This window comes from Corvus brachyrhynchos, unplaced genomic scaffold, assembly GCF_000691975.1.
Source record: "Corvus brachyrhynchos isolate BGI_N302 unplaced genomic scaffold, ASM69197v1 scaffold1, whole genome shotgun sequence".
In the NCBI taxonomy this organism is placed as follows: domain Eukaryota; kingdom Metazoa; phylum Chordata; class Aves; order Passeriformes; family Corvidae; genus Corvus; species Corvus brachyrhynchos.
Genome location: NW_008237222.1, coordinates 3,744,896 through 3,759,722, shown reverse-complemented (window position 1 = coordinate 3,759,722; position 14,827 = coordinate 3,744,896). Strand labels below are relative to the sequence as shown.

At 38.5% G+C, this 14,827-nt stretch overlaps 1 protein-coding gene across 1 annotated transcript in view; it reads left to right on the top strand.

Moving 5' to 3' along the window:
• NRDE2 (NRDE-2, necessary for RNA interference, domain containing) overlaps positions 1–14,827 on the top strand; it is a 50,123-nt gene that overhangs the window by 34,882 nt on the left and 414 nt on the right. Inside the window, exons 7-14 of the mRNA XM_017728989.1 lie at positions 404–537; positions 2,566–2,686; positions 4,693–4,868; positions 5,562–5,948; positions 7,108–8,036; positions 10,237–10,375; positions 13,770–13,841; positions 14,495–14,827. Coding sequence (XP_017584478.1) covers positions 404–537; positions 2,566–2,686; positions 4,693–4,868; positions 5,562–5,948; positions 7,108–8,036; positions 10,237–10,375; positions 13,770–13,841; positions 14,495–14,620 — 2,084 coding nt within the window. The 3' untranslated portion in view covers positions 14,621–14,827. The remainder of the gene's footprint in view (positions 1–403; positions 538–2,565; positions 2,687–4,692; positions 4,869–5,561; positions 5,949–7,107; positions 8,037–10,236; positions 10,376–13,769; positions 13,842–14,494) is intronic.

Sequence of the window (14,827 nt, the reverse complement as noted above, 5' to 3'; positions counted from 1 at the left end):
CAAAACTGAGACAAAAAGGATTTTTGTTGTTATCTCCTGCTGCGTGCATTGTGATAATGCCCAGCATCTTCAAAGAGGGCTATGACCCACAGGCAGACGTTGGATACAGTGACGTTCAGGCCATTGTATTTAACTTTCCATCAGTAAGGACAGTGCGTGTATGGCATGAATAAAAAGTTACCTCTTTGGCACATTTAAAGTGGGCAGTCCTAAAGTTAATTAAACAGTGACAATTTTGACATGCAGTTATGCTAGTTACTCCCTGTGTTTTGGATTTTGATACTGTTCCAAAACAATTATGTTCTACAGCATGTTGTGTATGTATTTTTATATTTGTGGGCTGTAATGAAATACTTTGCAACAAAATTTGAAATACTAAAATTTTATCTTGTTTACCTTACAGCTATATTTATTCAGCAATGCCACTTTCTGAGACAGGCTGGCCATTCTGAGAAAGCAGTGTCTTTGTTTCAGGCTCTGATTGACTTCACCTTCTTTAAACCTGACAGTGTAAAAGATCTGCCAACAAGAGGACAGGTAGCAATTTCCATTTAAATGGGTGTGTGTCTTTATGTATTTCAGAGAATCCTGTACCAGAAAAATGTTGATGAATTTTTAAGGACATAGGGAAATATTTTGGATAACAGTTTACTTAGAGGTTCTTCAAGGTGATGCTTGCATTGAAAAAATGCTTGTGAGTCCTCTGGAACTACAGGCCAAATGGCTTCTTCTACTGTATATTATATAAGTGTGATAACCAGTCGTTTTCTATCTTTTTTAATAATTAAAGATGGAAAAAATTGAACTAGCTGACCAATGTCTGTGTCTAGTTAGCACTTGCCCTGCTTCTTTTCCCCCAAAATGCTGTTGTTCTGTTACTGTTGATGGAGAGAGCAGATAGGCCATAAAATCTTTCCGTTCCATACAGTTTTTGCAAAAGTCTCTTAGGTTCTCTGTTACCTATTTCCATTAATTTGGTGGCTACATTAGGAAGACTTTCGTGCTTTCAAGTGCCTTTTATTCGACCCATGAGATACTGTTCAGTTTATAATGGTAAATGTTGAAGTACTAAATCACTTTTTCTCTTAATTTGTTCAGGAGAATATTGCACGTGCACCCCACTAATAGTAAGGAAATATTTGGATGATATTTGGATAGTATTTGGATGCCAGTAGCATCTTCCCACTGAACTGTTAGGAACTGTTTCCTTTTTAATGAGTGGTAGAGAGGCCACCATTTAGGCAGCTGGGCTACTGTAGAGGATAAAAATTGAATTTGCTTCTGTTACCTCACTGTCTTCCCCAGAAACCCAGACTCCAGTTCTTGCTCTCTCGATTAATACTGTTACCCACAAATGGAGCAATCTTACAGGTTAAAAAATAGTGGTGTCTCCTTAAAGAGCTAAAATTTAGAGTTCAGTCATAGCTATCATGGAGGATTTGGTGTAATTGCACAGATACACATAGTTACAATTCCAGTCATTTGAAAAACTGCATTATCTGTAGTATTTAAAAAATCTTAGAGCAGGATGAAAAGGAACCTCAATTCAAAAGGACCATGTTTAGGTTGGAAAGTGCAGTTCTTGAAAATAGGAAAATGCCGGATTTACAGCTGATCACACATTCTGCTGTCTTACAGAAGTGTTATGACTCAGTCTGGAATTACTTGTTTCTGTACTTTTTTCACAGTTCACTTTCTCACTTGCAGCAAAGAATAAATCCATGAGGAGCAGAATTGTATTTTGCAGTTGCTGTAAGCCCTGAATTTTCTGATGTGTTGATGCTTGATTTTTCTTGGAGTAAATTTTATTGTTAATATTTGTACTAACAGTCACATCTCAATGTCCAAGCCAGGGGTTGGTACACAGCAGAAGCATGTAATAGGAGAGGGATGGTCATTAGAGCTACGGATACACAATGCAGAGGAGGGCTTGATGAACATAGAGATGACTGATTGCATACTGGCAGTGACAAATTCACTAGGACTAGAACCCTGGACTTCTGATTCCATGGAAAAGCACCCTGACCTTGTTGACCACCTTTAAACCTGAAAGATGAAAGTCCTTACTGATCTTTTTCTCTTGTCCTTAGTCCAGTCATATTTATGTGCAACTGTAACATTTTGATTTGACCATAGGTGTGTGGCTGAGTTATCATTCCATTAGCCAAACTCTTCATGGTCCCGTGGAAGTTAGGGAGGGAGGGGAGTTTTGGGTTCTGAAAGCTGCATCCTGGGGACTTTGGATCTTTATCTTCGAAGGATCTATAAAGGACTGAGGCACAAAAGTATTTTGCTTTCTTTAAAGCCTGTTACCTTTTAAAACAATCTTTATTTTCACGAGAAGAGCTGATGACAGTCCTTATGTGCCACAGGCATAACTGAAGTACTCAGTTGTTCCTGATGAATCTTAAGTAGCATCTAACAAAGTCTTCAGATACAGAAATTATATCCAGATAGGTGTTTTTAGGGTCTGGAAAATTTAAGTTGACACAGCTGATGTCTGTACAACAGCAAAAATTATTTTTCAATATGTTTTGTTTCGGTCAATCCTGTCGAAAACAATAGGTGGAATTCTTTGAGCCCTTTTGGGATAGCGGAGAACCACGAATTGGAGAAAAAGGAGCAAGAGGCTGGAAAGCATGGATGCACCAACAAGAAAAGGGTGGCTGGGTTGTTCTTAAGCCTGGTATGTGTGTGTCAGTATGTGTAGTTGTATGTCCATATGTTCTTCTAAACATTTTGATTAGAATTATATAATCTGATTTTTGTCATGTTTTTGCATACAAATTTAAAAAAATATTTACTGAGATCAGGATGATGTATATCACACTTCACAGGGAATAGCATGTTTTGAATGTTCCGTGCATGTTATTGTTTATGGAACACTTTTGTCCTTTATACAGTGAGAATTAAGGAAGAGGGTGACATATCCTCCACTTTACGTTGAAAAACTCGAGCTAAAGGTGTGAGTACTTGGTAGAGATTCATGACCATCAAAAGTGAAAGGAAGCTACTTCCCTTAAGACCCTTTCACCATATTAATAGATGAGGTGGTATTATATTATTAGATGACAGTTGCCTCAAGGATACCTAGATTTATGATTCCATTTCTAGAATCAGATTGCAGTTTCTTAAGCAAAGGTGTAGTTAAAATAGGAGGAAAACCTTTCCTTTCTCTTTGTGATGCAAAAAATGAAGGAATTGTGTCTTCACTTGGCTGGATTGCTTCTGGATGAGCAGGGACGCAGAAAACACTCCCCGCTGCTTAGCCTCACTTTGTCATGTGGTCTACAGCACTTCCTTTCAAGTCAAGGACTGTTTCTCAAACAGCTAAAGCTTTCAGGGAAGCAGGAGGCTGGAATGTGTCTGACCAAAGATGAGCAGTCTTTGCTTTTACTAATCCTACTGCTGTAGCAACTCTGATGAAGCAAGTTTGGGTCTGCTTTCAGTAAAAAAGGAAGTGAAAGTGCTCCCCTTGTCCCTGGTTTAAGATGGAATTTCCTTAGCCTGTTACTGAGGTCAGCAGTTTTATTTTTGATGGCTCTAGACATTTTGTTCACAAATTGAGAAGACTCAGTACAGAGAAGAGGACCACTGTCAGTCTTGGGCAGATCCAATATGTACCAGTGCTTTCCCCATACGTGTCAACCCCTAAAGTTCAGGTGCAATCTACAATTGAGTGTTCATCAAAAACCATCAGGTTTCTTCAAACTTTGATTAGATTGTGGAAATGCTGTCTTCTTTCATAGAGTTGCTGACTAAAGGAGATACTGTTGATCACAAAAATACATAGAGAGTAAAAATCTTGCAACAACCTGGTTGTTTTACCTCAAATTTAAGAAGAGGTGGGATTGGGAGTGTTTCACCTAGTTAATGGCAAATGTCAGGATCAAGAATTTGGAGGTGGTGTAGAAATGGCTTCATTTTTGTAACCATTAAGTTTTGAGGGCTATTTCTTTTCCTCATCAATAAAAAACATCTCTACAAGCTTTCCCTTCGCCTATAGGTGCTCCTCAGTTTCTGCATGGAATTAATATATTGCTGTCAGAGGAAAAATATTGTAATTTTGTCCAATAGTCCAGAAAGATTATAATAGTGGCATGTGGTTAAGCATGTCCATTTTTGTGTATGTGTCAGTACATGGGTTGTTTCAACTGCACATTAATTAAAATGCTGAAAATACCACATACTATAAAGTAACATGGCCAAACTTGTTTTGCAATGTTTAATGTTAAAGTACCATTTTTAATACACAGTGGTTTTCTTAAAATGTTTTATGCACACTAGTATTCATAGAGCATACTTGAAATTTTATGCCCAGGTATGAAGAATCTAAATTGCACAAAAGGATGACTGACTCTTGGCTGTTGCTTGCAAATTGGTGTTGATAAAAGTGGTCCACAGCCTGTCAGTGTTTCCTTTTCTCCTCTGTGAAAAAGTTTGAGTGCTGACACTAATTCACAGCTTTTAAAAGTTTGGAAGCTTCCTACCTTCCTATTTTTACAGACTTGGTGTCAAAACCCAGAACCGTGATGTGGAAGTTCTCAGCTATGTCTTGTATGTTGTTTTATTAACACTGTATTTACTTCCATTGTTAAAGTAGTTAAAGTGTATGTCATGTCTGGCCTTTGGACTTGGTGGATTAATTTTTCTTTAATAATTTTGTGTGTTTATATATTGATTTGATTTTAGATGATGAGGATGATGAAGAGATAGATGAGGATCAAGAAATAAAAGATAAAACTCTTCCCAAGTGGCATATTTGGTTGGATGTTGAATATTCCCGTGAAGCAAGGCACTGGTTACCTTGGAGGCCAGACAAAACCAAAAAGGAAACTGAAGAAGATTGTGAAGATCCAGAAAGACAGGTCACTGCGCTATAATAGAACAAGGGGAGATGATAAGACTAGTTATCCTTTATTTTGAATTCATTGCCATGTTTTTGGGTATTTTAGAAGAGTAATACTTTCCTTTGTTTGGAAAAAAGATCTTTTCTTTGAAATTCAAAATTTGCCTGAGGTTTTGTGCTGAGACTTCTGAAAACCATGGGAAGCTCATGGTAAACTTTGGAAAGTCTGGAGGCAAATAGCCTGTCTTTGCTGTTCAGTGATTCCTGTCATCTGTGTGGAGAAATCTCACAGAAATATGTGCTTAAGAAGAGATGTGCATTAAATGAAGTTTTCATTGCCTTCAAGTCAGATAGTTGGATAATTTTTATTCCTTGGGAAATAGGTCAAGTCAGACACTGATTTTCAAATCGGAATGTGTTAAATGGCCTATGCATTAAAGTCTTCAGACCTTCATTTTCTAAGTTTTCTGTGGAGGTCTTTGTTGCTCACAGGCAAAGAAATCTCTTGACAGCAAGTTTACAGTCTGACTGGAGAAACAGATTGCTTGTTTAACTTGTCCGTTTTTAATTTAAATGACATTCTGATACCATTTAATAGTAATTCTAAATCATATTGATTTGAAAAAGTTCTTTAATTATATAAATTATGGATTTTCTGCTTTTATTTGATTGCATAAATTAATGGAATTTGTTTTAATTTCGGTTTTTTTAGGTGTTATTTGATGATCTTGGACCATCTTTAATCCGTCTTTCTAATCCAAGGCTTCAGCATCAACTATTGTACTCTTTTTTGCAATTCCTGGGAGTTCCATGTACAAGTAAACCTTTTCCTTCCAGTCTCTATGTTGCCATGGATGAAAATAACATCTTTGACAGTGTGCTTTATGATGATAAACCACTGACTTCTGTTGATTTTCCACTTTCTGGATTCAGCAGTATTGGTCATATGGATACTATGTTACGAGGCAGGCATCAGATAGGCCGCTGTAAAGAAGGAGAGGAGTTCATACAGAATGTCTTCCAAGTTCTGTCCCAGATATTTACAGGAAAGGAAAAATCTAACCTGGCTATTTGTTGGCTACAGTATGAAATATCTAAGGTAATGAAGAGTCTGCATATAATCAATTTTGTGATGTGTGGCTTTCTTCTGTTTTAATGTTTATATTGAATTTAAATAAATTTTCATTCAAGTTGTCTTGCAGGACTAAGTATTCAAATTGGGAAATGCCAGTTAAGATTGCACAAGGGGAAAAAAAAGCAAAAACCCCTTTTCTTCAGTGCATGTTACAGGGTGGCATGCTTGTAGCAAACTATTTTGAAGTTTTGGATAAATGTTATTATATGATACATTGTATGCTGGGCAGGAATCGCTGCAAGGGGTTTTTTACAGTGCAAAATGAGTCAGCCAAGTACTGCTAAGTGAATAATCCCTGATACCATAACAAAAACACCTAATCAAGAAACTTTCTGCCTCCTATACAAGTTACTTTTGTAGTGTTCTTGAAGGATATAACACCATATCACTTTCCCCAACTCTGGCAGTGTCCAAGGCCAGGTTAGATAAGGCCTTGAACAGTCTGGTGTAGTGTGAGGTGTCCCTGCCTGCAGCAGGAGGGCTTAGGACTAGATAATCTTTAAGGTCCCTTCCAACCCTCAAAATTCTGAGATTCTGTGCATATGGGTTTATTCAAGTAAAACTTCTCTAATAAATGCGCACAGAAGGGCAGAGGTTCCAGGTTGCCTTTCTAGTTCTTAAGAAAGTTTGATACTGTGTTTCCTTATGGGTAAGCTCACCCTCTCTTACCTCAACACTACCTGACAAGAAGATCTCATGTCCTGTAGTCTTCCCATCCAATCTCCACATTTGTCTGTTAGCATGTTCCTGATGTGAAAAGCTACTTGGGTTTATTTGTGGTAGTCATAAGCTACATCATTTTTTTTCCTTTTCTCAACCATCACAAGTTAGCAGCTCTGTGTTTGAGCAGCTGACCTTTTAAAAGAGTGAAGTTTGATATTGTTATTTAATGTCAGCAGCAGGAGTAAGAATGATAAACCTTTGTAATTTACTGTGTTGGAGGGAGCTGACAACAGGCAGTTGTGACAACAGTATTCAGTAGCAACAGATCTGGCTGGTGGTAAAATATGAAACAATATGAAAACAAAACACAGTAATGAAATAAAAAAATTGCTGTGAAGGTTTTTTTTTCCTTTCTTCTTCCATCCCTCTCAAAATATGCTCTGTTTATTTTCTCCTGCAGGTAATTCAGTGTCTCCAAGCAAAAAAGAAAAAGAAGCTAAAAGCACAAGGGAGGAAGAGTAAAAAGTTGGCCAAGAATTTCCTTAAAGCACCTGACAACCGAAACAACCTTTGTCTCTGGAAACTTTATGCATACCTAGAGTGGCTGCTTGGTAACACAGATGATGCCAGGAAGGTGTTTGACACAGCTCTTTGCACAGCAGGCACAGGAGGATTGAAGAGTGCCCAGCTCTGCAGCCTCAGCCTGCTTTATGCTCAGCTGGAAGTGGAACTGCTAGAAAGTATAGAAGGAGCTGTTATGTCACATGCTGTTCACATATTGACCAAATTGACTGAAAACGGACCATATGTGCCCTATAGTGGACAAGTGTTATCTGTGAATGTCTTGAAAGCTCGTAAAACATATGAGCATGCACTGCAAGATTATTTAAGTAAAACACCAGTTTCTGATCAGGATCAGGTCAATGATACTGATCAGCTGGTTAACCTGGTTGGTTGTTATGCACTGTTCCAGTATTTGACTGTTGGGATTGATGCTGCAGTATTAATTTATACCCAGGCTTCAGAAAAACTTGAAGCTTCTGGTTCACAGAAATGTGAAAATACTGGAGAGAATTTTGGCATTCTAAATTTTCCCACTGCTCTTGAAGCTGTCACACTGCTGCATACAAATTTACTGAGATTCCACATGAAAATTAGTGTTTATCCTTTGAATCCCCTTCGAGAGGCACTAATGGAGGCTCTGAAACGGTATCCTAGCAACCAATCTCTTTGGAGGTCATACATCCACATCCAGAGGAAGTCTCACAGTGCGAGCAAAGCACGAAGATTTTTTGATAATGTCACAAGGTCTTCTAACTCTTTAGAGCCATGGCTGTTCGCAATCCAAGCAGAGCAGATGAGAAAAAAACTCACAGAGAAGGTCCAGAGGTAATACCTTGCAGCTCCTTACAATTACGCTTTTTTGAATCTGTCTAATCACCTAACAGAGGAGAGAAAATGCTATCACAGTTCTCATTTTTCAGATGAAGAAGCTGTAGCCTAGAGGTTTTTTGTTCAAGGCCGAACAGGGAGTCAGTGGCAGAATCTTGAACAGAATTGGAGCCCTGGGTGATAGCCTTATGTCCTTTCTACTGAGCCAGATTGTATTTGAATTTGTTTGATTACTTGCTACTGGCATCAGGATGATACACTTTTCTTTAAGGAATTATTAAATAACTAAGCCTGCTTAGATGGTCAAGATAGACACTGTGAGCTTAGAAACTGCTGTATTTTAGTACTACAGCAATAAAGAGCATAATACAGAGAGCTACGCTGCAGTTTCTGTCTGAGCTGGCTGCCCTACTTAACTCCTGAATCACAGAATACAGTTGTGGCAGATCTGTTTCCATAGTGAGTCCTTGAGAGTTCAGTTTTCATATGGGGCTGTTACTAGGTAGAAGAGGCTGAAAATTCTATGAATTCACAGTGGTCTTGGCTCAAATTTTTTGCTCCTGAGAAAGGTGAAAAGGGTAGGAGATATGGGGAACAAGGTACATGTTCATTCCTAGAGCTCAGTCTCTTAACTGTTGTCTTCTCGTTTGGAGCTACGTATCCACTGCTACCTACGTATCTCCAGTGACATCGACAGCTTGGTTGGTTGTGTCTGCACATAGCAACAGATTTCTAGGGAAGAGTTACCTGGAAGTTTTACATAGCTGTAAGCTCACAATATTCACACTTGGTGAAATGACGTAATTATCAGTATATTTGCAATTATGGGGCATCCACTTCTTTGACTGCTGCAGACTGGCAGCAGGCATTCAGACATGCTAGTGACATTCCTGAGCTGTTACTACAATTTAGGATGACACAGACTAAGGGTTCTACAGCCACCAAATGTAAATGAAGATTGTACTTCAATTTTCTGTTAATTACAGATTAACGCTATGATAGGTTTTCATTATTGTTACTTGGAACTGAAAATTTCAGAATTATTTTCTCAGTGACGTTGAGTTCCTTTCCAGATTGTTCACTGCTAGTAAAGCCTTTCCTATACATTATATTTATAAGGAATAAGTTGGGTGTTGCAAGAGCAGAGCTGAACTACTGCAGCAGGGAGACAAGTGGCCTGTCAGTCATGCATAAAACTAATGTTTTGTGATGTTGTGACAAAATAAGAAAATGTCTGTGCTATGTCTGACTATTTCATATTCTGGTTTGTATTTCTGCTTAAGTGCATGGAATTCAGATGAAAAAATGAACATGAAGGGTAAAACAGGAACGTTCGTAAGTCAATGTTAGGTACAAGGCTTCAAATGTTTGACTACATGCAGAGTAGGTTACATAATATTCCCTTATGGCAAAGGTTAAGATGAGAGGGAAAATTACTTGAAAGGCACATGAGAAAAAGAGACAGCTTAGGAGCCAAATGTTAATGGGGAGTGGAACAAGCTGACAGGCTAAGAGAACATACACAGGCAAGTGATGTTGCCATCAGTGCTCCAGTCTTTTTCTTCAAGCTCAAGCATCAAAAGTAAGCCAGTCCGTATCAACTGTAGAAGGAAATCAGTGCTTTGGTGAAAACTACATACCTTCTTTTGTGTTCTGCCTGGAACTTAGGGGATTTGAATCTCTGGGTGAAAATTACTGTTGTAATTGTGGTTGAAATCCAGAGTTGTAATTTTGACCTTGATCGAAGACCAATGTATGGCCTTATAAAAGTGAGGGGTAAATTTGAACAAACTTGCCTGGGCACCAGAAGAAGATGTGCTGATCCAGACTTGAATTTCTTTTGAGCTGCTGTGCCAAGCTTAGAATGATCTTGGAGGTAGATTAAGACGTTTTAAGATCATATGATAGTGGATTATCATGTTCAAAGATAAATGATTTTTGAACATGCTACATGAATTTTCAAAAAATATTAATTTGTATTTTTTCCCTAATTTTCCTATTTAGAAATGTGTTGATTTCATTAGCAAGTTCTAAAAATTTGGTTTATAACATTGAGTTCATAGCATGAATTACCAAAGCCTGGCTATATACGGTGCTGTGAACAGACAGTACATTGTTCTTTACCCCTTCTTACCTGGATGTGGTCCCTTGGCTTAGGTTTAAAGGACTGTTGTTTCTTCTCTCCTCTGTGTTTCAGGGCAGATGTTGGTGAAATACACTGTACTATTCCTGAAACTGGATTAACAAATCGGATTGTAGCTCTATTTGAACATGCAGTTCAGAGTGAAAATGGTACCCATTGTCCACTGCTGTGGAGAATGTATTTGAACTTTATGGTAAGAAGAGTATCAGTTTTGTTTTGTTTTGGAATTCTCACAAGCACGGCTGGAATACTGCTTAGGAAAATGAATACTAAATGCTGCCATGCTTCTGTGATTTGCAAGGTGATATATTTGAATTGTACTGCTCCTAATTGTTGGGAACATTAAGGCAAAGGTAATTCACGTGGATTAGGAGTAATAGCTTCTGACAGTGTAGTCTTAATACAGATGCAGACATTGTGTCTGTCATCTTACACAGATAAAAAGTATGTCATATCAATAGATGTCAAGCTGCTTGCCAGTGGAGTAGACCCTAGCATATATTGGTGAAGGAATTTGCACTTGAACTTCGAAGTTCCTGTCAGCTGATTTCTTCATTCCATTGTGATCCCTTCTGGATGGCAACGTGACCCTTGGGTGTATCAGCCACTCCTCTCAGTTTTGTGTCATCTGCAGGATTGCTGAGAGTGTACTCTGCACCATTAGCCAGATCATTAATGAAGCTGTTAAATGAGATTGGTCCCAATTAGTGTCCCCCAGGGTACTGCTAGTCACTGACCTGCAACTAGACTTGATCCATGGATCACCACCCTCTGGGCCCAGACTTTGTGACAGTTTTCTCACTGTCTGTGCATCCAGTTCTTTTGTCAACTGCTTATTTAGGAGGCTCTTACAGGAGACAGTATCAAAGGCTTACTGAAGTCCAGACAGACAATGTCCGCTGCTCTCCCCTTATCCACCAGGCCAGTCATTTAATCATGGCAGTTTATTGAGTTGGTCTGTCATGAGCTTGAGTGAATTCACAGTCTGCTGCTGAGTTTCTTTTCACTCACGTGCCTGGAAATAGTTTCCAGGGTTAGCTGCTCTGCTACCTTCCCAGGGCACAAGGTGAGGCTGACCAGCCTGTAGTTCACTGCATACTCCTTTTTCCTCTTCTTGAAAGCAGGAGTGATGTTTTACTTTCTTCAGTCTTTGGGTGCTTCTCCCAGTTGCTGTGATCAGTCAAAGATTGTCAAGAGTGACCTCTCAGTGACATCTGCCAGCTCCTTCAACACTTGAGGTTCAGTCCACATGCAAAATAAATGCATGGTAGGCAGAACATAGCTATAGCTTCTATAACTTGCCTTCAATTTTGACAGTCTTTTGAAACTTAAAAGCTGCATGTAAAAGTTCTGTTAACTGGTGTTGCAGTTCAATGCTAAAAAGCAATAGTATTTGTTTCTTCCATAATTCCCCATGGAAGTACATAAATAAAATCATATAGTCGGCTTTGCTATCTTGGTTTTCTGGCTTCTCCAAAGTACAATATGGAAGATGAAAACACTATGGTAATGACTTTCATTTCCCAGTGTTACTCCTCTGTTTACATCCCCTGGTGTAATGAGTTGTCAGAGGGGGATCCAGAAGGCTGTGAAATACAGAGGAGGCAGGGGAAGGAGAGATCTTGTTTTGTGTTTGAGAAGATCTCTTGCATGAGACTGTTAATTGTAACCATTTCTACACAAATACTTGCTTGTAAATATTTTATACAACTTTCTTTGTAGGAATGTACAACTGAATTACTGCTATTCTTTACAAACTAATAATGACACCCCAGTATGCATAAATGCTAAAGATCGCCCATTATGTATTTTATCACTAGTGCTTCATTTGTGGAAGATACCTTTCCACAAGAACAACAAGGAGTATTTACTAGATGCTAATAAGATGGAGGAAAATACTGTTACAGTAATAGCTTGGAATAACATTGTTTAGAGAAGCAAAATCAATTAGAAATATTAAAATTTTCAGATATAGTCATAGAAGAACTTGTGATTGTTCAGTATTACACTAAGTTCTGTAGATTCTCTGTTTTCTCTTTGCTGATGAAACATAGGTTGTGGACAGTGATATGGGCTGGACTCTGGCTGAACTGCCAGGCTCAAAGGCTTGTAGTCAGCAGTATGAACTCTGCTGCAGGCCAGCCACTGGTGCTGTACCCCAGGGATTGATACTGGGACCAGTGCCCTTTAACATCGTCAGTAATGATCTGGATGATGAGAGTCTGTACCATCAGCAAGTTTGCAGCTGATAAAAATCAAGAGGAGTGGCCAAAGCACCATGTTCTGCTCTTGGTCTGTCCAGGCTCCTTTTGAATAGCCGAGAACCATGAAAATGAATGAGGGGTTGGAGCATGTGACATACAGGGAGAGGCTGGGGATTTGCGGTCATTCATCTTGGAGAAGTGAAGGCTCCTGGAAGATACTGTCAAAGTATGGAAATACCTCATAAGAGGGTGTGAAGACAGCCAGAATCTTCTCAGTGCTGCCTCGTGACAAGACAAGAGGCAATAGCCACAAGATTAAATATGTAGAATTCCATTCAGACATGAGAAAAAGATTTTTACTGGGAGGGTGATGAAACACTGGAATAGATTGTCCCAGAGGTTATGTAGTCTCCAACCATGAAGATACTCAAAACCCAACGGGATGTGGTTCTGAGCAGCCTGCTTTTGCTGATCCTGCTTTGAGCAGAGGGCTTGGAGCAGATGGTCTCCAGAGCTTCCTTCCAACCTCTGCAATTCTGTGAAAAAGGCAGAGGCAGGACACTACTGAAAGCTCTTTGCAGAGCTGCAAAAGAGTTCCTAAATTTCAAGAACTGACAAGGGAACCTTTTGATTTTTAGCAGCAGTACTGATGTAGTCAGAATAGAAGAAAACATAAACTCATTATGAAAGACTTCTCCAAATATCACAAAATATTTAGTGTATTTTCAGTATTCTGAAATTAGTGGGGTTTTTTTGTTTTGCTGTAAAAACCCATTTGTTAAGTGTTCTTTAAAGTATCTCAATTCAAAATATTTCTTCACAGGAGATTGTAATTATTTCTACCTGTAACTGGGATGACTGAAGCTAAGGGACTGTTCAGTACTCTGACCTCTGCTGCCTTTCTCAACTTCATGATAGCTGTGTGCTCTGTACTTGTATCACATAGTTAAATGGGTGCTTTGAGGAAGAAGTTTTAACTCCTTCCAGACAGTTGCTAATTTTTCATATCCATTTTTGTATGGAAGGAAGTTCAGCTGTACCAAACTGCTGCTGAGTAAGAACACGTATGTACACGATTTGCACTGCTGAGTATTACTGTCAAATCTAGGCAAAGGCACTGACTTGAACTGAAATACTCAGCAGAGGCTCTTTCTGTGAGTCCTTGTTCTCCTACTTGTCTTTAAAGTAAAGCCCTGAAACTCCTTTAAGATGTTAGAGGAGTGTAACCTGACAAATTGCATAGCTACCACAGTGTATAGTAAAAAGGAGTTCACAACAGAAGAACACTGAGCTTTTCAGCAATCATTTCTTTCTCTCAAAAGTAATTGTTTCAATATTTCAGCTATTACTGCACTAAAGTATGAACATTTTTTTATCACACAGGCTTCACTAGGAAAAAAAGAAAAAAGTAAAGGGTTGTTTTATAAAGCCCTTCAAAACTGTCCTTGGGCAAAGGTAAGCACAGAAAACAAGTAAACTTGTCATCATACTTTAATATTTGAAGTTCTGTATTTGAAGAAAAAAGTTAATCTTTAGTAGTTGTTGTAAGGACTTAGATGCAAATGAAAGGAGAGGTTTCTGAGGAAGTAATGTTAGGATTTTCTGCAAGTAAGAGATGCATCTTAAATGGAAACAGGGTCAGTAGTCAGTGTTGTTTGTGTTTCAGGACAGGCAGGTGTTGCATTGAGGCACAGCAGTAGTAAATCCTGTGTGATCTAGAAATGACTGAGCCTTTCAGACTTTTGTCATGAGCATGGTAGTATCAGAAATACACAGCCAAATAAAAAATTATTTATGTAATAATATATAAAATTATTTAGGAGAACCTGCAACTCCTCAGGTAATGTCTGTATGTGCTGCAAATGCTCCAGTGCCTCTTGACCTCCATTTTATCTTTTTGAATGAAGTTATTTAGTAAGAGTTGGAAAAGACTTGCTTAAACATCTACTTGGCTGTCACTTTAGAGTACTAATCCTGTTTGTATTACTTTAAAGAATACTTATATAAGAATATTTATGTTCTTGCTACAGAGTTGTTGCTGTTCACATATTTATACTGTGTTTCTTGCTAGAAAGGTTGCACAGAAAATGTTCTTGTTGTCTTTCCAGGTACTTTACATGGATGCTGTAGAGTATTTCCCTGATGATCTGCAAGAGACGCTCGATCTAATGACTGAAAAAGAATTGAGAGTGCGGGTACCTATGGAAGAGCTGGATCTGCTACTAGAGATTTAAAAGAAGATTGTAGCAGAGCAGAAAAAGTACAGAGGCTACTTCCAGAGCTAACAATTAGATCCATCTTTTTTCATCCAGGAACTCTGTTGGGACTCGGGTACTATGTACTTGATATTTTTTTGTTGTTGTTAAATCTTTTATATAAATTCCTATCAAAATGGAGTTCTACCTGCAAGTATTCTGGAATCAAGAACTGCAATTTCCCTA